The sequence below is a fragment of the Camelina sativa genome, chromosome 6 (assembly GCF_000633955.1).
Source record: "Camelina sativa cultivar DH55 chromosome 6, Cs, whole genome shotgun sequence".
Lineage (NCBI taxonomy): Eukaryota > Viridiplantae > Streptophyta > Magnoliopsida > Brassicales > Brassicaceae > Camelina > Camelina sativa.
The window spans coordinates 5,329,579-5,354,461 of record NC_025690.1 but is presented as its reverse complement, the minus strand read 5'-3'; the positions used below and the strand labels follow the sequence as shown (position 1 = coordinate 5,354,461).

General features: G+C 35.8%; 2 protein-coding genes and 1 pseudogene across 2 annotated transcripts; all 3 read left to right on the top strand.

The window, feature by feature from the left end:
- On the top strand, positions 7,503-10,958 carry LOC104790464 (xyloglucan glycosyltransferase 4-like). The gene is made up of 4 exons (XM_010516223.2): positions 7,503-8,427; positions 8,540-8,848; positions 9,587-9,991; positions 10,078-10,958. Exons 1-4 carry the CDS (start codon positions 7,792-7,794, stop codon positions 10,747-10,749), a joined length of 2,022 nt encoding a protein of 673 aa, XP_010514525.1. The 5' UTR covers positions 7,503-7,791; the 3' UTR covers positions 10,750-10,958.
- LOC104790463 lies at positions 10,879-11,806 on the top strand. Its single transcript, XM_010516222.2, has 6 exons — positions 10,879-10,885; positions 11,142-11,173; positions 11,262-11,294; positions 11,391-11,423; positions 11,511-11,606; positions 11,711-11,806. The coding sequence occupies exons 1-6, from the start codon at positions 10,879-10,881 to the stop codon at positions 11,804-11,806; spliced, it is 297 nt and encodes a 98-aa protein (XP_010514524.2).
- Positions 22,677-24,667, top strand: LOC104698714 (annotated as a pseudogene).

Sequence of the window (24,883 nt, the reverse complement as noted above, 5' to 3'; positions counted from 1 at the left end):
TGGTATATTTGAACTCACTTATGATAAAAAGAGTCATGAATAAAAACATAAGAGAATGCATAACATTATGTTCAAATAAATTAAGGGGGTCAAACAATATTAACATTTGGATAGTGGGTTTGGGTTGATTCTACTATGAGGCCAATCCAGAATTTTCCAATTTTCCATGAACTACAAAAATAAGTTATCTGGTGTTCGGTAAGGTGATATGATCATCAGACCATAACCATCAAAGAAGATCCTTAAGCCTTGTTCAACACGAACAAAGTCAAAAATCAATTTTTCCAGCCAAACGACTATTTGGGATACATTCTTACCTTATCTTGAGCATATATCGAAGTATAATCAGTCCCATCAGAGTTCGTATGAAGGAGTTATTCATTTTACAAATCAGGTGAACTCATGGCTACGCGATATGGACCTACAATCATTCAACGGAGGATTCCAACCAATCCAGAAGAATTCAAGGTATGAACCAAACTTTTCTGGAATCTTTATCCATTTCATAACCACGGAGAATTGGAATCACATTAATATCAGTTCATATGTGAAAGATATGGATATTTCAAGTCAGTGGATTTATCCCAGTTCCAGTTTCGCGTCTGAGCCAAAGATTGTGTTACACAGATCAACTCAGCAACAATTTCGACACGAAAACACATGGAAGATGTTAATGGATCTCTTATGTTTCCAACAAGATCAAGAATAGAATATTTGGTCCACGGAGCACAAAGATACACTCCATTTTCCAAAGGAGCTCAATCTAGTTCTTCACCTGAAGAGTTTTAAGGTCCAATAGGTTTAAGTGCTTGCAGAATTATGTATGGAAACCAAGAGTTGTTTCTACTAAGACCATGGTGAAGAAATGGTACATCCATGTTGTTTATCATCAGCAAGTTGGACCAAAGAGTCAAAGAGAGAAAAGATCAAGAATACCCTTAGTGGGTCAATTCAAGAGTTATAGCCAAAGAGAGCATGAGAAATTCTATTGGGGATGATGTCTATCAAGTCCACTCCACTTTAAGCCTAATTCAAGTCCAAGAAAGGTCAAAATAATCACTTTATTTTGTGGTCAAAGAGGGGTGAGGAAAATAGAGTTCAACTCACCTTGGGAAGGACACCTTGGAAAGGATACTTTGGGAAGGATACCTTGGGAAGGATACCTTGAGAATGATACCTTGGGAAGGAAAACTTCAAGAGTTGGGTCTTCATTCAACCATCTATCTTTAATGTGTTTTAGTTTCAAGAACATTTAATTTTTGGCTTTGTTACCAAGTTTCTTATCCCTATATAAACACATGTAATCTCATTTGAGAATAATCAATCAATTTTTTTTTCATTTTATGAGTCTATCACTTTGTTCTTTTTCTAGAACATTTTCTTGTCTTTTTGTATGTAATATTCAACCAACAGTCTCTTTTTCTAGACTAGTGTGTCATATCTAGCAGCGATTGGAGTTGAGAATATCAGCAGTCTTACACAACTGTTGTGCGACTCCTCAATCCATTAAATCTCCCTTGTTGCACTTTGCATCTTGGCGAATTTTTATCCTTTCTAATCCGGCTGAGTGATCCTCGAATTTGGACGTATCATAAACTCTCCAACAAATGTCAAGATTTTGATGATACGAATTATGAAACTATTTTAAAACTCGCTTTCTTTTAAATTTTGTGTTTTTTTCTTTAAAAAACTATAAACTACTTTAAAACCATAAAAATTTGATAACACTTGAAGTCTTATTAAAAAAAAACTTATAAAAACACAGTAAAAATAGGTAAAATTATGATGGCATCACCGTATCGTGTTTTTGTTTTGCGTTTACTAAGTATTCAATGTTTATATATATACTAGATTAAGATCTGTTTGCTTATTATATATAATGTATATAATCTACTAAATGCATATCATATAACATGGAGAATTTATATTTTAAATCCAAAATACAAGAAAAGCAAAATGAAATCTTGAACGTCAAAAATTGGATCACTAGCTCAGATTATGACATCTAAGTGAATGCTATGAATTATGAACGTGGATAGTCAAAAAATTCCATCGCCTCTAAATTATGAATTTGGATGGATCGATGGGATATAAAAAATATTTACAGTTTTTTCTGCAAATTCATACTTATTATCCGGATTTTTTTTTAAAACATAATATTATATATATTAGGTTCTATAAATGACCACTTCCAAACACCTAAATTGTAAGTACTACATCGTCAAATCTCAGTTTCTGTTGACCATTTTTTTCTAATCTACGGTAATACTCATTTGAAGTTAGTAAACTAGTTTATTTTGGTCAGAAAAATAGTTTTGCACCCTTGAAGTCTATATTCAATTTGTTAGTCTTGATATACGTGAGGAGACGATAAGAAAATTCAATAATTTCTAATTATATTTCATCTGAAAAATACAAAAGATAAGTGTATGCTATTATTAATTATGTAGGCTCTATATAAAATGGACCAAATTTTATTAATCTTAACTGTGTCAAATCCATATCATGTTTCCTTTTCTGGATTAATAAGTATTTCACTGTTTGCTAACTAGAATACTGTTTGCTTATTATATATACAATAATTAACTCTATGCATATCATATATATGAGTATGACATAACACATATAACTTGGCAAAACAATATTTTAAATCCGGTTCGCAATAAATAGAAAAAAAAAATCTTGAACGTAAAAAATGTATCACTAGCTCAAATTGTTTTCCCTGACAAATGTTGCGAATTACAAATGTGGAGAGTCAAAAGCTTCCATCGTCTCTCAGAGAGTATTGCATGAGTAGTAGTTTTAGGTTACGAAGTTCTGTTTGTAAACTAGTTTTAAGAAAATCTTTCCTTTATCAGAACTTTGTATTGCAAGTAGCATGGCTCTAAATTTGGATGGCTTGACATTTTATACGTTTTTCTGCGAATTCAAAATCTTTCCGAATCTTTTTTTGTCAAACTCCTAATCTATTATAATTTATAAAAAGATATATTGTTTTAAGTTCACTATCAATCCAGTAATTCATCCAACATATCTTTTCGGAGTTTTATACCAATAAAATTAAATTAAAATCATAAATATATCACTGTCATCTTCTTCACATTAATTTGTTTCTGTAGCTCAAAATTGGAATTTTTTAGATTTTTTTTTTCCATTTTGGACCAAATAACTTTGGAGGTCCTGTATTTTGATTACTACGTGGTTTATTAATGTCATTGCAAACAAAATAACAATTTCAAGGTGTGATTTTCGTGGTTGCAATTGCAAATAGTCTGTCGTTTCTCAGTTTGTGTATTTTTTGTGATATAGTTTTTGTGAAACCTGCTATCATCTTTCATCAATGGTTATATACAAGAATTAACTATAAGACTTGAGTTTGATCAAAGATAACAAGATTTTTATTTTTCATTTGTTACTGATAACCGTTTACTAATAAACCCTCTTTGATTTAGCAAGAAATTTACTCAATACAAACATTGATTAAGTAGATGATTATATTGCAAATCTGACCATAAATGCAGATCCAATTATTATGATATATATGGTATAATAGCTAGATTATGAGAAACCTGGGGATTTTATTATGAAATCTATAGGCCCAATTATCAGAATCATATAAGGAGAAGAAAAAAAAACTCAACTAGATGATTCGAAATCTATTTTTTTTAATGTATGTACACATTATAATTATACAATCATGGCCAGAGAGGCCATACCACATGTGTATAGTACAATCTCACATGTGTCAGTGCCCAAAAAAATCCACAAAAACTAATAACATTGGCTTAAGAGTTGAAGACATGTCCCATGTTCACTTTGGCTTATCTCTTCAATATCTCCTAAAAATTGCATTTGCTTGGTTGCTAGGACACACTCACATACAGCTACGTGAATTCCCAATGACCCATATGTTTCTTTTAGCTCCAAAATTACTAGTCACTTCTGTTATTTTGCCACCTTTTTATTCTCCATTTACGGAATCGTGACAGATAAATATAATAAAAACCGAGTTTGATATTCATATATAAGAGACTATTTTAATTAACGTCGATCAAAATTTATATAAATGTTTGTCTAAATATACAACCTAAAACGTGAGTCATTACATAATAGTTCACCTATTTATCTGGCGTGGTATCATGATTCATATATACAACTCTCAAGACCCAATTAAGACTAAAAAAGGGACATACTGGCTCTTAAGTCTTTTGTTTTTGGAATTTGGATCCCACTACCTTTTTGAAAAACTTTATCACATTATGAAGTTTCGAAGATAACTAACTCAAAGATAAATATGTCCATAGGGTTCATAGAGATGTTCAAGACTTTCCATATATGTGTGTGTACTTGGGTATATAAATGGCAAAAAAAAAAGATAAAAGACTATCATTTGACTTCTAAGCAGTTAAAATATTAATGTCATATGACTCATATTGATTGATAATTGACCAATCAAGCATAAACAAAATTGTTTTTACGATGAAGAATAATGAATTCAATGAGTTAGATACTAAATGTCAAAACCTCACCGATTGCATCTGAAAAGTCTTAGAAGAGTCATGTATATTGTTTATTGAATTATTGACAAATATATTTATTATATAAGCGATATATTTATTTAAAATGAATATACGATTGTGAGCAAAAAAGATACAAACTTGGCCGTCTCATGTGGTAGACCTTACTTCAGTGAGACTGTGCTGATGAAAAAGCATGTGCCTCTATTAATGACATACATATAAAAATATGCATATGGTTTTGCTAACTAATTATATACTATAACATAACACAGATACAATTCAAAATTTTGTTTGTTGGCCACGCAATTAAGAAATTAAAACCTAATAAATGCTAAGTGGGATGAATCCCTATCGGCAAGAAAACTCATAATCATTGTCAAGAAAAGAAAAAAAAAAAAGACTGTTCATAAAATTTGTTTACTAAAATCAGATATACAATTGAGTAGCTTTAGTAATGCTATAAAATGAGTAACTCTTAATCTTGTTGGTAATGTTATAAATGGTGCCTGAATATATTCGTATTAGATATTCAAAATTACGATTTTAATCGGTAACCCCGTATCGCTTTTTGATGTCTATTACCCATTCATCAGCTCAAACACGTTTTTGATGATCAACTGCTAATTAAACCTGATCATTGGTCAATACACCTAATTACAAAAGTATCATAAAGTTATGTCAAAAGCGAATAACAACGCAAGTGGTAAAAAACACTTGGGCCTGATAATTTGTATAGCTGTCCTGTACAGTGTAATCCATATGTTAAGTATATTCTCTTCTTAAGTCAAACCAGTTAAATTCAACATTTATCCACCGTTTTATTCAAATTAATTAATAGCTGCCGCCAAAAAACAAAAAACAAAGTATAATATAAATAATCTTGTAATATAAGATATTATAGAATATGTAAAGAAAATATAATAATATTTACATTCGTAAAACAGAAACTTCCCATGTGTTTCTTCTCTTCTCTCACCGCCGGTTACGGTTACTGTCTTTTTTCTTAGTGTTGTACTTTGAAATGATTTTGGTTGTTTTAGAATTTTAATACACAGCTTGTGTTCATATGTTTTGGTTACATAGATCGGGTTCATAGTTGACTTACCCCTTTTACACGTTGTTACACTGTTGAAACCATCAAATATATTACTGTTGTAATTTATTTAATTTTTTTAATAACTAAAATTTTTTGGACATACACCCGTATATTCGCTTAGATCCAAAATCACAACAGGTTAATACGGTTTTGTCCTAATAATCATATATATATATATATATATATATATTATGTTTTCACTATATTAGGTTAAAAAAAAGAATATCTTCTCATATACATATATGTAAACTGTCCCGGTCAATGGGTTACAGTAAGTGGATAATACATGTAACACTTTGAATTAGAAAACAAGATGCAATGCGTTACAGTAAGTGGATGATACTTGTAACACTTTGAAATTAGCAAACAAGATGAAATAAAAAGTTGTTTAGACAGTGAAGCGACAACATAGTCCATTATACTTTGAATTAAAGTGATACTATAATTTAGTAAAAAGTTGAACTCTAATTACATTTTAAATAAGTTTAGTTTAGTCTTCGCTGGACCAAGTTGTCATCCTCCCAATTCCTTTACCAATCATTCAAATTGATTCTTGGCCTTTTCTTGGAATCATCTTTTTTTTTTCTTTAATTCACACACATGCATGTATATAAACAGTTTTATGACTGGACATATTAAGATCATTATTTTCTTTAACTTATTTTCAATCTTTTGAAATCCGACCCGGATTGTGAACCGAACTAGCTCTCGGGTCACCGGGTCATTGGGTCAACCGGGTTCAACCACGGATCAGTTGAGTAAAATATGTTTAATGTATTTATATAAAATAAATATTATAAAAAATATTATAAAAAGAATATCATGTTTAACAAAGTATAAAGTTTAATAATAATAATAAAATAGTTAAAAATTTTAAATCCAAATGAAAAAATAAAGAACACTAAGAAAACATCTTCAAAAATAACCAATTGTTCTTACACAAAGTTCGAGAGATGACAAAGAAATTGAAGACGAGAGCTGTGTCTTGAGTCATGTGTTACCGTCTAAGCTCTAAACGAATAAAATGTTGTAAAAGTAATTGAAACTGTGAATCTCTATATATTTTTTCAAAAATCAAGTAGATTTTTTTGAACCGCTAACCGGCCGGATTAACCGGTTCATCGGATCATGGGTTAATAACGGTTTTTTCTGGGTTTTGCCGATTTTACTACTACCGGTTATTAGCACTATATCTGAACCGGTAAAGTCTCCGGATCGCGGGTTAAAGTATTTCGATTTTTATGGGTACTGTATATAGGTAACCAAAAAAATCTCTCCGACGTAATCAAATCATTAGACGCGGCTTTGCTTTACTAAACTTTAAACCAAATCGTCGTTTGCCCAAAACCATCAGGACTGATTAGGATTTATGGTCAAAAAAATCGGTTACTATTTAAAAAAATATATATATATTGGAGGCTGGTTAATAATATGTTGCCCAAAAAAAAAGTAAATAAAATAAATTAACATTTTGTAGTTGGTGGAAAAACAATTTTATCAAATTTTTCTACTTTCGCCAATTTAATTCGAAATCCTTCTAAATTAACTATATTTGATCCAAAAATATAATTTTAATCATTATAAATTAGTCATTTGTAAAAGTTAATCCCGGAACAAAATACATACAAGACGTATTCATTTATTTTATTGTATGTTTGCAAATTAGTTATTTACTCGAATCATTTGTTATATAACAATCTTAAATAAATATTGTATTGATCAGCGAATATTATATTTCCAAGTAAAATCATGTAATTATGTAAAGAAAGAAATAAATATTTTTGGTTATACACGCTGGCAAATAGATCCACTAATAAAAATTAGACTTTTCAAACAAGAAACTAATTTTTTTTTAAAATCCATTTAAAGAAAGCCAAAATATAGGAAAATTCAAAGAAGCGAGGACTCTCTTCTTCTTCTTCTTCTTCTTCTCCTCTTTATTTACTAGTTGTTCACTTCAGCACATGATCCTCGTCTCTCTCCCTCTCTCTCAATCACGAGTTTTAGTTACACAGCTGAACTAACGTATCTGATTTGATCAGATCACTGTTTTGTCTGTGTAACAAAACACAAACGATCCAGTTTTTATGGAAAATTTAATGAAACAGTGACGACTCTGTTTTTATTCTTCTCTCTCTCTCTCTGTTCTTTTCTTCTTCTTCTTCTTCTTCATTCATGGCTCCAAATTCAGTAGCAGTGACAATGGAGAAGCCAGACAACTTCTCTTTACTAGAGATCAACGGCTCAGATCCATCCTCATTCCCTGACAAGCGTAAATCAATCAGTCCTAAGCAATTCTCATGGTTCCTCCTCCTCAAAGCTCACAGAGTCATCTCATGTCTCTCGTGGCTCGTCGCTTCCGTCAAGAAACGTATCGACTTTTCCGCGAAGAACGTAAACGAAGAAGAAGATCCCAAAAGCAGAGGGAAACAGATGTACAGATTCATCAAAGCTTGTCTTGTTATCTCCATAGTTGCCTTGTCCATAGAAATCGTCGCTCACTACAAGAAATGGAATCTTGATCTCATCAACCGACCGTCTTGGGAGGTTTACGGGCTCGTCGAGTGGTCTTACATGGCTTGGCTCTCGTTTCGATCAGATTACATCGCTCCCCTTGTCATCACTCTATCAAGATTCTGCACTGTCCTCTTCTTGATCCAGTCTCTTGATCGGTTAGTACTCTGCCTCGGTTGCTTCTGGATCAAATTCAAAAAGATCGAACCTAAGCTCAAAGACGAAGCTATCGATTTAGAAGACCCATCCAATTTCCCAATGGTTCTTATTCAGATTCCAATGTGCAACGAACGAGAGGTAAACTACAAATACTCTGTTTTTGCTCTGTTTTGTCACTCTGTTTTTGCTCTGTTTTGTCACTCTGTTTTGAGTTTTGTTTAAGTGATTATTCTTGTGTTGTTATTGTTAGGTGTATGAACAATCAATAGGAGCAGCTTCACAACTTGACTGGCCAAAGGATAGGATCTTAATTCAAGTTCTAGACGATTCGGATGACCCGAATTTACAGCTTTTGATCAAGGAGGAAGTAGCGGTATGGGCCGAGAAAGGCGTAAACATAATTTACAGGCATAGGTTGATCAGAACTGGTTACAAAGCTGGGAATTTGAAATCAGCCATGACTTGTGACTACGTTAAAGATTACGAGTTTGTGACAATCTTTGACGCAGATTTCACACCTAATCCTGATTTCCTCAAGAGGACTGTTCCTCATTTCAAGGTAAACAAAACCCAAAATTATCTAAAAAAGGAAACTTTTTTCTTCATGTTTCGTAATTTACGATGATGTTTTAGAGAAAATTCAGTGAAAAAGATTTGTTCTTTTAAACACTTTTTATTTTTTTATTTAGAAAATATTTTTTCAATATACTCATTACCGACAGTTGTCTTTTTTTTTTTTTCCTTTTTTTATCAAGTGGGTCATGTTCTAAGTAACCGACAAATTTCTATATTGTTTAGGTAAATCTTTTTTTTTTTTTTTGGTTTTATGTTATAAAAAATCCAAGTTGTCACATATATCATGTATGAAATCAACGTAACCGACAAATATAAAATTACAAAATCATAACTTTCTCTAGTTGATTTCTTTTTCCAGCACAGCATAAGTCTTCAGAGTAAATCTAGTTGTATAGCTAACCTTGAATTAGGTTTGATTGTGTTTTAATTATTCCTCTGTTTTTATAATTGCATATCTTAATTTTTTTAATGAGTTATTTCTATTGTGAAAAATCAAAAAATTTAAATTATTTTTGTTTATTTTCCATACCCTACCTAAATAGCATATCTTATTTTTTCATGTGGGTTGTTGGAGTTGATTTCCAAGTGATAGAGACGCCGATTTTGAGTAGTCGATAGCTCTTTGAAATTTTATTTTTTTAAATTATTATCTTTTATGCGAAACGTTTTTGAAATAATCAAGATTCTGTTTTTGAATAATGTTATGTTGTTTGTTTTGCAGGGTAATCCAGAGCTAGGACTAGTCCAAGCAAGGTGGTCATTTGTAAACAAAGACGAGAATCTCCTCACAAGGCTACAAAACATAAACTTATGTTTCCACTTTGAAGTAGAACAGCAAGTGAACGGTGTGTTTCTCAACTTCTTCGGTTTCAACGGAACCGCAGGAGTTTGGAGAATCAAGGCATTGGAAGAATCTGGCGGATGGCTCGAGAGAACGACCGTGGAAGATATGGATATCGCGGTTAGAGCGCATCTTAACGGATGGAAGTTCATTTACCTCAATGACGTTGAAGTTACTTGCGAGTTGCCTGAGTCTTATGAAGCTTACAAGAAGCAACAACATCGTTGGCATTCTGGTCCTATGCAGCTGTTCCGGTTATGCCTTCCTTCAATTATCAAATCAAAGGTAAAAAATTGATTTCTACAACTAGTGATTAGTTGTTTATGCAGTCAAAAGATCAAATACATATACTCAATTGTTTGTTTTTGCAGATATCGGTTTGGAAGAAGGCGAATTTGATCTTCCTTTTCTTTCTCCTAAGGAAGCTGATTCTACCGTTTTACTCATTCACACTCTTCTGCATTATCCTTCCATTGACCATGTTCATCCCTGAAGCCGAGCTTCCCTTGTGGATCATCTGTTACGTTCCTATCTTCATTTCACTTCTCAACATTCTCCCGTCGCCTAAATCTTTCCCTTTCTTAGTCCCTTACCTCCTTTTCGAAAACACAATGTCTATAACCAAGTTCAACGCCATGATCTCTGGGCTGTTCCAGTTCGGATCGGCTTACGAGTGGGTTGTGACAAAGAAAACTGGGAGATCATCGGAATCCGACTTGCTAGCGTTTGCTGAAAAGGAAGAGAAGTTGCATAGGAGAAACTCAGAGTCCGGTTTGGAGCTTCTGAGCAAACTTAAGGAACAAGAGACCAATCTTGCAGGGCAAGGAACCGCAAAGAAGGGCCTTGGAGGGCTAATGAGGCCGAAGAACAAGAGGAAGACGAACATGGTGTTCAAGAAAGAGCTGGGGCTTGCGTTCTTGCTGCTAACCGCAGCTGCAAGGAGTTTTCTATCGGCACACGGTCTTCACTTCTACTTCTTGCTGTTTCAGGGTCTGTCTTTCTTGGTTGTAGGGTTGGATTTGATCGGAGAACAGATCAGCTAGACTCACACTAAATCAAGACAGAGAAGAAGGAAACAAATACCGTTTATAATCGCTATTTTTTTGTTTGTTTTTTTTATTCTTTTCCCTTTCTTATATGTGGGTTTTATACATAATTTTCAAGAACTTATAATGTCCAGTTTCAGATAAATGAATTGAAACGAATTTGTTATATGATTTTGGCATAACTGTTGTGATAATCATAGCTCTTAGATGTTATTATTGTATTAAGAGTCGTTTGGATTCTTCTAATTTCAAAATAAAAGAAGATTCAGCCAGATTTAGTTAATTTTTTTTAGATTGTGTTCAACAGTTTTCAAGGTTTTGTTGTGCTCCAACGTTAATTGTAGAGTATGGGATTACATGTTGTTGTGTTATTTTTGTCTTTCCTTCAGATGCTGCTTTATTCTCTAAGTCAGATCATCAGGTAAGCACATCTATCCCAAATCCCAATAATGCTCTTTAGCTTTTGTAAAGACGCGATAATGATTGATTGAATTTCTCATGTATTTCAGACGCTTAAGACTCATTTGGAATCCTTGAAAGAGGTAAAAGGCAATAAACGTTGTTATGATTTTGAAAGGATTCAATGTATATATGATTTTCTCTTTTTAATGTGTCTACTTGAATTTCTCATGTTTCAGACAGTTAAGGTTCAGATGGAGTCTTTTAAAGAGGTAAAAGCAAGAAATGCGTTATGATGATTAGTTTTGAAAAGACATCAAATAGTTATGGTGTTTATGTAATGCCTTGTCATGTTTCAGCCTTCTAATGCTCAAATGGCTAAGTATAGAGAAATCGAACAAAAATTGGAGGCTAAGTATAGAGAGATGGAAAAGAGGTTGGACCATCTTGTGAAGGTAAAATCAAGTAACTGGTGCATCTAACATTTGTTTGTTTATTTGTTTGTTTGATTTTGAAAGGACAATAGATTTGGTTTGATCCACAATGTCTTATGTTTCAGTTGTCTACAACTCAAATCTCCGAGTTGAAAGTAACTAAAGAGAAGTGTTGCAGTGATTTGTGGAAAGCAAGGACACAATCAGAAGAAACCATCTGACTAAATTATTAGGCCTTTGATGAGTTTTTTAGAGTTGTTATGAATGATCAATGAATTGAGTGATTTCTTATTCCCCAAGATGAGTATAACAGGATTTGATACAAAAATGGGACAATGGTATTACATGCATGTTTCTTCATCAAGTAACATCTATCATATTGTACTCAAATACAAATCATTGAGAAGTCCGACATTTTGTATATATGCTACCACAATATATATATTTTTTAATGCGCAAGAGATCCTAAATTATTTTCCATACTGAAAATTAATTAAATAAAATATACAGTATTTTGTTTATCAGAAATTTAATGAGTGAGTGGGTGTTAGATAAACAAAACAATTTAGACTTTGGTTAATGGTTACTCTATATGTATCATTACGTAAAACCGAAAAAGTTTTTTAAAAGACAATTATCCAAAAAAAACTTGATACGATGGCATAGTTCAATACGATGTACTACACAATGCGGGTCCACTAAATCACATGCTTCACAAGTAGGCCTCGGCATTCGGGTATCCGATCGGATTGAGTTCGGATGTTCGGGTTTTCGGATGTAAAGATATAAAACTCGATCGGGTATTTTCTAATATCGGGTCAGATTCGGATCGGGTGTCTTCGGGTTTGGGTAATTTCGGGTTATTCGAAGTCATAAAAAAAAAAAATCTGTCTTGAAAAACAAAAAAAACTTTCTATCTTCCTCTTCTTGTCTCCTTCTTCTTCATCTCCCTTTTTCAACAAAAAAACTCTAGATTTGTTCATCCATGGCCACTACTTCAAAAATTAAATCCTTCAAATTCCCTACAAAATCTAATATTTATAGCAAATTATATGATATGATTCATATTTATCTTCCAACCTCACTCACTCTTCAAATCCCACAAACTATTTTTTTTTTTGTAGATTTGTTTGTCATGTTTCTACTAAAATTGATCTGGGTAATAAAAAAAATAAAACAATTATGGGTTCTGTTGATTAAGAAAGAAAAAAATAAATCAATTTTAGAATACATAATTATATATATATATATATAAATAATTAACGTTTTCATACTATGACATAAAACTAAGATGGCAAAATGGATTATGATAAACTTGTAAATGCCTAAGGTACTGGGTTCAAACCCACTTAGATGCATTTTTGTATTTATTTCGGGTTAGTTCGGATATCCGATCGAATTCGGGTAATACCCAAACCCGATCGGATCGAATTTCAAAGAAACTAAATGCGATCGTGTATTTAGTACTATCCGAATCCGAACCGAACTGCCTATTTCGGGTCGGATTCGGGTTCGGGTTTTGGATTAGGTTAAAAAGCCCAGGCCTATTCACAAGAATCACAACTGTGTCTACCTATTATCACAAATTGTTCTTATCTACTATATACCCTTCAATTTATTTTTCTTCTTAATAACGTGTTTCTTATAATCAAACAAACTACAACCAACGGATTAAGTCTGCAACAGCTTAGAATATATCTAGCATCGTTTCATCATTAATTCATTATATCATCTCCATACATTCATAACCATGATGATTTCACACGAGCTCATCATCTAACACCATAAATTCATCACCATATTCGTATATCTTCATCACATCACTTATATATAATATAGAAGTCATCATGTGCTGCTACGCACGGATTTAGCTTACAATGTTGTTCAATTTTAGTAATTTAGAAATTATTAGTTTTTATTGTTTACTCAGCAATGGTTATTACTGTGATTTTAAAAATATACTGATCATTTTTGTTTTTTTTGGATTGATTTGTTTGGTGTTACTTGATTTTTCTTTTTATATATAGTATTAGACTATTACAACACATGAACAAAATTTTGATTGCATTGGTGATGGACTGATTAAGTTTCTCATCATATAATATTAATTTTAAATGTAGAGAAATTTGAGAACATCTTTCTAATATTGTGCGTCCATTGGTGATTTTCTCGTCAATATAATATTTTTATTTTTAATGTAACTTAAATATTTGTAATCTAATTTTATTTGGATACTTATTTTGTTATTTTTCTTTGCATTTGACCTTAAATAATAAATACAAAAGTATTAATATTTTAAAACATATTAAATTGCTTATTAATTATATTTAATTTTATTAAGTAGTTATATTTCATATCATATATGTGTTATCAATAATAAAATTATATATACTAATATAGTTTGTGAAAGTTTCACGATACTAAATTATATGTTAAACTTTGAGAACCGATTTTCCCTTTTTCAATTAAAATAATATTATTTATTTTCATTTATTATAATTATTAGAAACTCTATAATGGATTAAAAATTACACTAATTTTTGGATAAGTGTAAACATGCAATGGTTTTATTTCATCATCATTATAGATGCAATTGAATAAAATGAATAATCATGTTTGTCGTATCTACTTAGAAGACAAACAATAGGATATTATAATGTCAAATGTCATAATAATAAAAATTCTTAGAAAGTAAACTATTATATGTGAAAGTGAAAAAATGTTATAGAAATTTTTTGTTCTTTTATTTCTAAGATGGTTAATTCTAAAGCAATTTGATACTAAGATTGTTAAAAATATATGATACCAATATACAATTAACATATACTACTCAAAACTATAGAAGTCAAATTAATCATATATAGTATAGAAAAATGCAACTCATATCACACTATAATATAAAAAGACATCACAAGCTTAACAACATGATTTTTTAAGCATATAGTAATACAATTTTCCTTTGTTTATAATAAAGAGTAAAAATAAATCAAAATACATTATTAATGTTAAAATTGATTCTAAGTTAAGCATTTTTAGAATAGTTTAAGGTCAATCTCATATGTGTCAGTCTGACATTGGCTGGTGAAATTAACAAAAGAAAAAAAATTCGACCGAAGCTTTCGTTTTAGATTTTTCTTCCAATCGATTCAATCGGAAACCTCAAAATCGATTTCAATTTTTCGTTTCATATTTTCTTCCAAAATAATGAAGATTCTTAGAGCATGTTCAACGGTGGATACTAAGAAAAGATGCTTAAGGATGCTTGTAATTATAATATTTGGAAATAATTAAGTTAATTTTTTTTTAAGAAACGGTAAAGTGGCATACTCCAATAGTAGATCCTAATTTTGAGTTACTAAACAGTCCAAACATATTTCAACTTCTGAATTCAGTTTAGAAAATGGAATTCTGATGTCATATACTCCAAGAGATCTTCACACAGGATGCAATAATCTCTCAGCCTCATCGATCTTGTCGTGAAGACGCATTGGCGAATCCTGATCTGGTTGAGATATCAGCACATTCTGGACAGGAGGATCCACAAACCATGTCTATTGTTGCAGACGATAGTATTGCGCCTAATGTATCACAAGCGTCAACTACAGATGGCGAACCACAATTCTCATGTATATAGAGAAGATTCTAGAATAGAAGGCGTGTCAACTTGTGTACAAACTACTCTGAATGAATCATCTGAAGCAGCTGAGGAAGAGTCTCCTTCAGCAGTCAATGGAACAAGCGACACCTATATGCATAACGATGAAAGTGCACTGAAGTGTTTGAATAAAACAGTGGAGTCATCTAATCTCTCTAATGCGTTTGCGGTATTGGAGGAAGCAGTGGAAGCATAGGGAGTGGTGGAAACAGAGGAAATAGAGGAGGTTTCAGGGGCGACATCCAATATAGTTGAGGATTCTGCGAGGGTTCCTATCCAATCGGAATTGATGGTCAAGTCAAAGGAACCGCCAGGGGAGGTTTCTCTATGTCCCTCTTTACCGCGGGAGTCGAAAACAGCTCACAAGGTTTTTCAGAAGCCTTCTTCTCAATCGAATAGGACTGTTCCTAAAGATCAGCGGAAGAAGCATACTCACAAATCTAATTAAATGTCGCTCTTCTTTTGGAATGTGCGTAGTCTAAAGAAATCTACAAAGCATTCCGTCATAAAGAAGTGGGTGGATGAGGGTCAGTTTCAATTGGGGTGTGTTTTGGAGACTAGAGTCAAGGAAAGAAAAGCAATGAGTCTTGGGAATAAGGTGTTTAGAGGTTGGTCTTTATTAACCAATTATGAGCATCATCACTTGGGACGCATTTGGGTGGTCTGGAGGGGTAATGTGAGGCTTACTCCGTTTTCTAAAACTAGTCAATTAATCACGTGCTCTGTCAAACTGGAGGAGCAGGATACTGAATTTTTCTGAACATTTGTCTATGCTTCGAACTGTGTCGAGGGTAGAAAGGAGTTGTGGGAGGATTTGAGAGCTCATCACGATTCTCCGGTAATTTTGAATGAGCCTTGGTTGGTATAGGGGGTTTTAATGTGAATTTGGAGATTGATGAACATTCAGAGGTGGACACGCGACCTGCTATCTCTGCACGGATGCGTGATTTTTGGACCATGGTAAATGATTGTCAGTTGCAGGACTTGGCTTATCATGGTCTTTTATTCACTTGGAGTAACAAACAAGATGGTAACTTGATATCCAAGAAATTGGATCGAGTGTTAGTTAATGATAAATGGTCCTCCTCATTTCTGCAATATTACAGTGTGTTTGAAGCAGGAGGCATATCGGATCACCTCCGCTGTCGAATTCAGTTGAATCAGGTAGCTGGTCTGAGTCACTCACGTCGACCTTTCAAGTTTGTGAATGCCCTTGTGGAGATGGAGGAATTTAAACCCATTGTGGAAGAATTCTGGGATGAATCAGAGGATATCTTTTTGTCTACATCGTCCCTCTTCCGGTTCTCAAAGAAGTTGAAGCTTTTGAAAACCAAAATTCACTGTCTAGCTAGAGAGAAGATGAGTAATCTGTCCAAGAGGGCTAAAGAAGCTTTTGAGGTTTGTGTCAGAAGCAAGAGATCACTATGACCTCACCTTCTGTTCACGCATTGGAGCAGGAGAAAGAAGCTTATGCTCGGTGGGACCATGTCTCAGCGCTTGAAGAAAAATTCTTGAAGCAGAAATCCAAATTGCATTGGTTCCAGATAGGGGATCACAATAATAAAGCTTTTCATCAAGTCGTGGCTACAAGGGAGGCAGTAAATACGATTCGGGAGATCGTCACTCAGGATGGAAAACTGGTTAAAACCAAAGAGGAGATCCAGCTGGAGGCTGAAACTTTTTTCCAAACATTTTTGCAAACAATTCCAGCCGACTATAAGGGAATGTCAGTGGATAGTCTTGAAGAATTATTACCATTTTGTTGCTCTGCAGATGATTGCAGTTGGCTCACACGGGTGGTCACGGGGGAGGAGATCAAAAATGTTTTGTTTGCCATGCCCAGCGACAAATCACCAGGGCCAGACGGGTATATTGTGGAATTTTATAAGGCGGCTTGTTATGTGGTTGGAGCTGATTTAATTATCGCGGTCCAGTCCTTCTTTGCTAAAGGCTTTCTACCTAAGGGAATCAACTCAATCATACTTGCTCTCATTCCAAAAAAGAAGGAGGCAAAGGAGATGCAGGATTACCGACGTATCTCTTGCTGTAACGTCCTCTCTAAACTCATCTCCAAGATTATTGTTAATTGATTGAAGTGCATACTACCTAAATTTATAGATGGGAATCAATCTGCATTTATGAAAGATAGGCTGCTTATTGAGAATGTTATGCTGGCAACCAAAATAGTGAAGGATTATCACAAAGATAACATCTCGTCACAGTGTGCAACGGAAGTTGATATCTCCAAAGCGTTTGATTCTGTGCAGTGGTCCTCTCTGTTTAATGTGCTACAGGCTTTGAGTTTTTCTCCTTAGTTCATAGGCTGGATCTCGTTATGCATAACTACTGCTTCCTTCTCTGTCCAGGTAAATGGTGAGCTTGCAGGCTATTTTTGTAGTGCTAGGGGACTACGCCAAGGCTGCTCTCTCCCACCGTACTTGTTTGTCATATGTATAGATGTGCTTTCAAAAATGCTAGATAAAGCAGCAGGGGTTCATGATATGGGATACCACCCTAGCTGTAAGAATTTGCATTTAACGCATCTCTGTTTTGTCGATGATCTCATGATATTAACAGATGGAAAGGTTAGATCAGTTGATGGTATAGTCAAAGTTCTGAATCTTTTTGCCCAACGATCAGGCCTAACAATTAGTATGGAAAAAACTACATTGTATCTTGGAGGTGTATCATCAGAGTGTAGTGAGATTATGAGTAGTCGTTATAACTTTGCCTTGGGGGAACTCCCTGTGCGGTATCTTGGACTTCCTTTAGTCACTAAGAGGCTCACAAATGCGGACCTCACTCCATTATTTGACCAAATACGCAATAGAGTAGGCACATGGACTTCACGTTACCTTTCGTTTGCAGGTAGACTCAATCTTGTGAATTCGGTTTTATGGAGTACGACTAATTTCTGGATGAGTGCCTTTCGATTACCTCGGGAGAGTATGAGACAGCTGGATAGTATATGGTCCGCCTTTTTGTGGTCAGGGCCACATTTGAACACTTGGATATGGAAAAAATTGCTGAAGTATCGCGACTTTGCGAAAAACTTTGTGAAGGTAGAGGTACAGTGCGGGGCTCAGAATTCCTTCTGGTATGACAATTGGTCACCGCTGGGTTGTCTGTTGAATAAAGTGGGTTCACGGGGTATGATTGATTTGGGTGTTAGAGAACATATGACTCTTCAGGAGTTATGGTACTGTCGGAGGAGGAGGGTACTTTTCAGCGGTATCAGATGAGGTCTACTCAGACTGATACGGTTTTATGGCATGGCAAGGGGGATGTTTTCAAAACAACATTTTGTACAAAGGACACTTGGAATCATATTCGAACAACTTCAAACAAAGTGGATTGGCATAAGGGGGTCTGGTTTCTTCATGCAACTCCAAAATACACTTTCTGTACTTGGCTCTCTATGCATAATAGATTATCGACAGGGGATAGGATGATGCATTGGAATAATGGCATGTCTTATGAGTTGTGTGTTTTGTTCTACGCCAGTCGAGACCAGGGAACACTTGTTTTTCTCCTATCCATATACGACTGTAGTATGGACTGGTATAGCAAGGCCTCTCTATAAGGCCCTCTTCAGTACAACTTGGGTCAGTCTATTGGATTTCCTTGTAGAGGATCACTCCGATCGAGTCCATGGTTTCTTAATTAGATACACCTTTCAGCTCACCTTATACTCTGTTTGGCAGGAGCGCAATGCTCGACGACATGGGGAGGTTCCCGCCTCTCCGACTGCTCTACTTGGTCGGCTAGACAAACAAGTGCATGCCCAACTTCTAGCTATTGAACGTTTGGGTGATGCTCGCTATGCTACGGGTCTTCAGGCATGGTTTGCCACCCGTTACTAGATGCATTTTGCAGAATGTTTCCTCTAAATCTCTACAAGGATTACCTTTTTTAGCAAAATTCAAATTTCTGTAAGGTTAAACTTAAAAATGCAGATGTAAAACGTTATTTTCTTTTGAATATAATTTAACATTTATTCAAAAAATAAATCAGTAGAGGCACCACTTGCAGAGGAAGTATCATTAGAAGCTGACTGTTCAATTGAGTGTTACTAATCTCGATCAACTTAAAGACATTCAACAAACATATATTCTTTTATTCTTCTTTTTTCTTCTTTTTTTTAATGGCGAACGGCTGGTTCCCTTCGGACCGTACTTCCAATCTGATCCCTCCTTCAACATTGGTTGAAGGCAGCTCCAATCGTCCTCCTCATTTTCCCCTGACCTTCCAGACCACAACCTTCTTCCCTCCCTTTCCGATTTCCCCCCTCTCTCTCCTATCTCTCCCGACTCTGCTCTCAAATCCCCTGAAACTGCTTACTTGGAGCCTGAGCGAGTGATTCTAGCGTTTCCTGTTCAACACAAGTCTACTGTAGTGGTTGTAAATCCCCAGGCACAAGCAATTCTCAATTCCTATTACAAAACCTTGGGTCAAAACCCTAGATCTGAATCTACTTCTACAGTACCGGAAAGTAAAACAGTACTTGATGGCAAGGTGGCTGCTCAAACTGATGGACTACTTTGCACACCTCCGCCAAAGGTAACTCGTCGATACATCAAGGACCTGTCGTTGTGTAACTCTTTTATGCAAGTAGCTGCTTCTGCGAGTCAAGGTTGTGCAACTGCTCCGCAATTATCCAAGGCCTCAACCTCTATCCTCCCAACTCCTTCTCCCACCAATCAACATCCTTTTCAACCTTCCCCCATAAACCATAATCTCTCTCCCTCTACCCTTGCTCCCATAAATCAACAACCCTCTCCCACTCCCCTTGCTCCTATTGCTCATATTCATGCCCCTACTGCGAATATCCCAAACGCTACTACAGCCTAGCGACCTGTGGAGAATTCAAATAAGAAAGCTCCGGAGACTATCACAAGGAATAATCAAGAAAAAACTTTAGCGCAAAAACTGAAAACTGCAGCAGATAGATCCCTTACGCGTCTAGCTCCAGTGGAGTTCTCCCCTGATGGAAAGCCTAGAGTTTATATATCAGATTCAGTATTTCAAGAAGGAGCAGATATTCACAAAGACTTCATAATCGGGAGATTTAAAGGTCGATTGCCAACTTACAAGCATATTCAAAGTGTTCTAAGCCATATATGGGGTAGAGGTCAGTGGCTTGAAATCCATCTCAATCATTCGAACAACTCTATGTTAGTGAGACTTCCAAATGAGTATCTGCGAGCAAAGGTTATAGAGAAGAAAATGTGGTATATTGGTGAATGTATGTTCTTAGTAGCCCAATGGAATGCATTAGGAGGAGTGAATACTGACCTTGAAGCAATCCCCATATGGGCACCTTAAAGGCATGCCATTTGACCTAATGCATCATAAAGGCATAAGTTTTCTGGCAGGTCTTGTGGGGGAGCCAAATGAAATGGATGAGTTTACAAAGAACTTAGTAAGCTTATTTGTTGCGCATGTAAAGGTTGAGAGAAATCTGAATGAGCCTCTGCCATCGTCAGTCGAAGTTGTGTGGGAAAATGGTGATGTCATAACCATAGAGGTTGAATATCCTTGGGTCCCTCCTACGTGCTCTCAATGTAAGGAGATTGGACATGTTATTCGCTTCTGTCCACTAGCTCCATCCTGGATGCAGTCAGAAAAAACAAATGAAACCGAGACAAACAAGGGTAAAGAAGAAGTCTATCTCGGTTGGTTCATCTCCTGATCAGACAGTGCTAGAAAAAGGATCCTCATCTCTCCCCCCCTGTAGTTGCAAACGCCACCAACAAAGCACCTTATCCGCCTGCCTCTCCTTGTGATCCTCCCTTGCCTGAAAATAGACCTCCAAACCAAACCAAAACAGTCAAACAAAAAAAACATATTAAAGTAGACCCTTCTCTTTTGCCACCCTCTGAAATAAAAACACATAACCTTTATGTTGTTCTAGCCCCCCCCCCCCCAATAAACCCCTTGTACCCATTCCTTTGCCAATCACCTCAGATAATGTACCTACTGATATGGTGATTGACCTGACCCCTCCTCTTTGTATTATATCTGGAGATTCTCCCCCTACTCAAGGAGGGGATCTTCAAAGTTCCTAACCTCTTATAGTTCCTATGTCTATACAACCTATTTGTTGGAACATCTGAGGTCTGAATGACACGGATAAGCATCGCCCTTTTGCGTCCTGGCTAGCTATTAATAAGCCTAGTTTTGGTGCCCTATTAGAAACCCATATTAAGGAACCAAACTTGAACCGTGTTATGAATCAAGCTTGTCCTGGTTGGAGTTACACTTCGAATCATAATTCTAATGAGGATGGTCGTATTGTACTTATCTGGAAGGCACCGACAATAGTAATTGTTCTTCATCAGTCCAAGAACCTGCTCACCTGCGAAATCTCATTACAAGGTGGACATTGTTTCTACTTCACAGTCATCTATGCTCCGAACCAAAGTGATGAGATAACTGACCTTTGGTGTGAACTCTTGAGGCTACATCAGAGCTTGATGCTTGGTACCATCCCATGGGCACTCTGTGGAGATTTCAATCCGATAATCCATCCAGCAGAGAATTCCAACCCGAATATCAATCATTTTTCGCATGTTATAGCTCCGTGACTGTCTTTTGCAATTAGAGCTATTTGATCTGCGATTTCAAGGTCCCCTGTTCACCTGGACAAACAAAAACATCACAAATCTGATAGCGAAAAAGCTAGACAGAGTTCTTGTTAACAATCACTGGCTCACCTTGTATCCTGATAGTGTCGTCTCTTTCCTATCTCCAGATTTTTCTGACCACTCTCCTAGCCTCATAAACCTATTCGCTTCCCTTCCCATCTCTTGCACCAAAACTTTCAAGTTTTTCAATTTCCTAACCAAGCTCCATAACTTTCGTCCCATGACTGAAACTGCTTGGAATCAGATTGGAAGTACATCTCCCTTGGAGCCTTGTTTGTCCACATTGAGTGCAAAACAAAAAACACTTAAAAGAGAGTTAAAAACACTTGCGAGGGAGAATTACTCTGACATCCAAAACAGAGTATGAGAGACTAATATTTTGCTTCAATCTGTGCAGGTTCAGGCTTTGACGACCCCTACTTTTGCGCTTTTTGAACAAGAGAAGGACATTCACACAAAATGGAATTTTCTTAGAACAATAGAAGATGCTTTCTTCATGCAAAGGTCAATGATTAATTGGCTCAAAGAGGGTGACCTTAAAACTTCCTACTTCCACATAATTATGTAGATGAGAAACGCCTTTAATGCAATCCGCAGCTTCACTTCTCTCTCTGGCTCTGTGATTGATGATCCCTTAGAGATGAGCTCCCTTGCGGTTAATCACTTTAAGACACTACTAGCAAGGGTTTCCATACCGGGTATTTTGCCCAAGTAAGTTAATTAGTTTGAAAATTTTTCCCATTCCCATTGCTCAAATCTTGAAATTTCCCTAACGAAATCAACCAAAAAATGTCAGAAGGCTACGCAATTGAGCTCTACTTCGATCCAGCACAACCAAGTCTTGAAAGCTTAGAACGTCTTCGGTCTTCGTCAAATCAGCACAAACCTAATCAGCAACGAGTCTCGTCCACACATAACTTTATTCTCAACTCCATTCATAATAGATTTAACAAAGCTTGAACCAATCATCAAATCATTCTCATCGAAACAAGAACCAATCGCACTCTCTTTATCTTCACTAGGAAGCTTTTCAAACAACAGCGATGCTCTGTTTCTTTCGCCGATGCCTTCTCTCCAGCCTCAGGTTCAGTTATGTGAAGCTATGACTAAAGAAGGATTTGAGATTGGTGAAGAGTATCGTACTGATTCTTCGGTTCTGTTTTGTCATGTGGCTCTTGATGGGCATAAGTCACGTATGGCTGAAGTGTTTTTGGTTTTGAGAGATTTTGATGTAACGCCCCGACCGCCACTTCTTAATGGGCCCTATATCCAATTCCAGTCCATGGGCCCATCTCTTTTATGGGCCTCACGTCCTCTCACTAGACCCGTGAGTGCATCAATATCCGATGCTAGCCTGGGCATAAAATCCGAATCCAAAAATCTGAACCGTATCCGAACCGAAGTAAGCGGATTAAAACCAAAGCGATATTAAAGAAATAACTGATCGGTTCTTGGCTTTCATTATTTTGGGGATCGGTTATTGTCCGATCCGAACCGATATCCAATAGATATCCAAATATAACCGAACATATAAGAAATAGTATGATATTCCGATAAATATGCCTCATATCTTTTATGTATTTATAAGGTTCTATGAGAATCTTGTCATTTACTTAATTTCTATCTTTTTTTTTTTTGTTTTAATACTCCATTAGTATGATCATCTGGGTACAATAAGATTAAAAAGTATTCGAATAAAACATTGTCCAATAACTTTTGGTTTAATTTTGTTTATCGACAATCATATCCGAACCGATCCGAATTCCGAATTCTTTGAACTGAAACGGAACCGAATTTTATAAATACCTGAATGTTAGAGTCAATATCCAAAAAATCCCAAATCCAAATAATCCGAACCGAATCCGATCTGATATCTGAACGCCCAGGCCTTCCGACGGCCAGGTTGCTATGACCGGGAGGTTTTTAATATTTGTTACCGTCCCTACAAATCACCACATGATCTTTTCCTGTCTTTTATCCTCACTTGCACAGTTGCGACAAACACTTCCCGGATGGTCACCCATCCTAAGACTACTACATCTCAAGCACGCTTAACTCTAGAGTTCTCTCAGAACCCTTGACCGAAAAGATAAGTGCACTTTGTTGACACATGTGGTCAAATCAATTCTTTTATACCTCTTCGAATGTCCCTGAAACCGTGGTGTCACAATTCAACCCTACTAACATATCACAACGTCCTTGTTGTGCACCATGACCGTAACCCCCGACGGTGTGAGCCCACTCGACTCTACACTTGTCTGAATTTGGCTCTAATACCACTTGTAACGCCCCGACCGCCACCTTTTAGTGGATCCCATCTCCATCCCAGTCCATGGCCCATCTCTTTAATGGGTCTCACGTCCTCTCACTAGGCCTGTGAATCCATCCATATCTGATGGTCGGGTTGCTATGTAAAGACTTGTTATCATCCATACAAATCACCACATGATTTTTCCCTGTGTTTTGTCCTCACTCGCACAGTTCCAGAATGTCACCTTCCGGAAGGTCACCCATCCTAAGACTACTCCAGCTCAAGCACGTTTAACTCTGGAGTTCTCTTAGGACCCTTGAATGAAAAGATAAGTGCACTTTGGTGACATAGGTGGTCAAATCAATTCTTTTAAACCTCTCCACATGTTCCTGAAACCGGGGTGTCATATTTTGAAGCTTCCTGTGAATGGTTATGCTATGGATATTGGGTTGGTTGAGTTTTCTCCTGTTCGTGAAGTCTTCTCTTTGGTCTTGGTAACAATTTGGAGTCTTGTATGAGCCGCGTATAAGCCGTGTATGGAAACCATTGCTAGGAGAGGAGGGGGTTTATATATGGAAACCCTTTTGACCTAGCTTCCCAGACCTGCCCGATGGTCTACTCGATGGGGTACACGAGGGTGAAGTCGTATTACTCCTCGGGTGGATCTTTGGGTTGTTCTTCATGCTCTCGGATCCTCCTCGATCGTGTTGGGGTTCAGACTTGTTCTTGCAGCTCGATGGCTCCT

Bases quoted from the DNA above. Each gene is read 5' to 3' on its own strand.
- LOC104790463 (XM_010516222.2), top strand. The intron at 11,295-11,390 runs GTAAAAGGCAAT...CTCATGTTTCAG, and splicing joins ATTTGGAATCCTTGAAAGAG to ACAGTTAAGGTTCAGATGGA. The intron at 11,424-11,510 runs GTAAAAGCAAGA...GTCATGTTTCAG, and splicing joins AGATGGAGTCTTTTAAAGAG to CCTTCTAATGCTCAAATGGC.
- LOC104790464 (XM_010516223.2), top strand. From the start codon at position 7,792: ATGGCTCCAAATTCAGTAGCAGTGACAATGGAGAAGCCAGACAACTTC. The intron at 8,428-8,539 runs GTAAACTACAAA...TGTTATTGTTAG, and splicing joins CAATGTGCAACGAACGAGAG to GTGTATGAACAATCAATAGG. The intron at 8,849-9,586 runs GTAAACAAAACC...TTTGTTTTGCAG, and splicing joins GGACTGTTCCTCATTTCAAG to GGTAATCCAGAGCTAGGACT.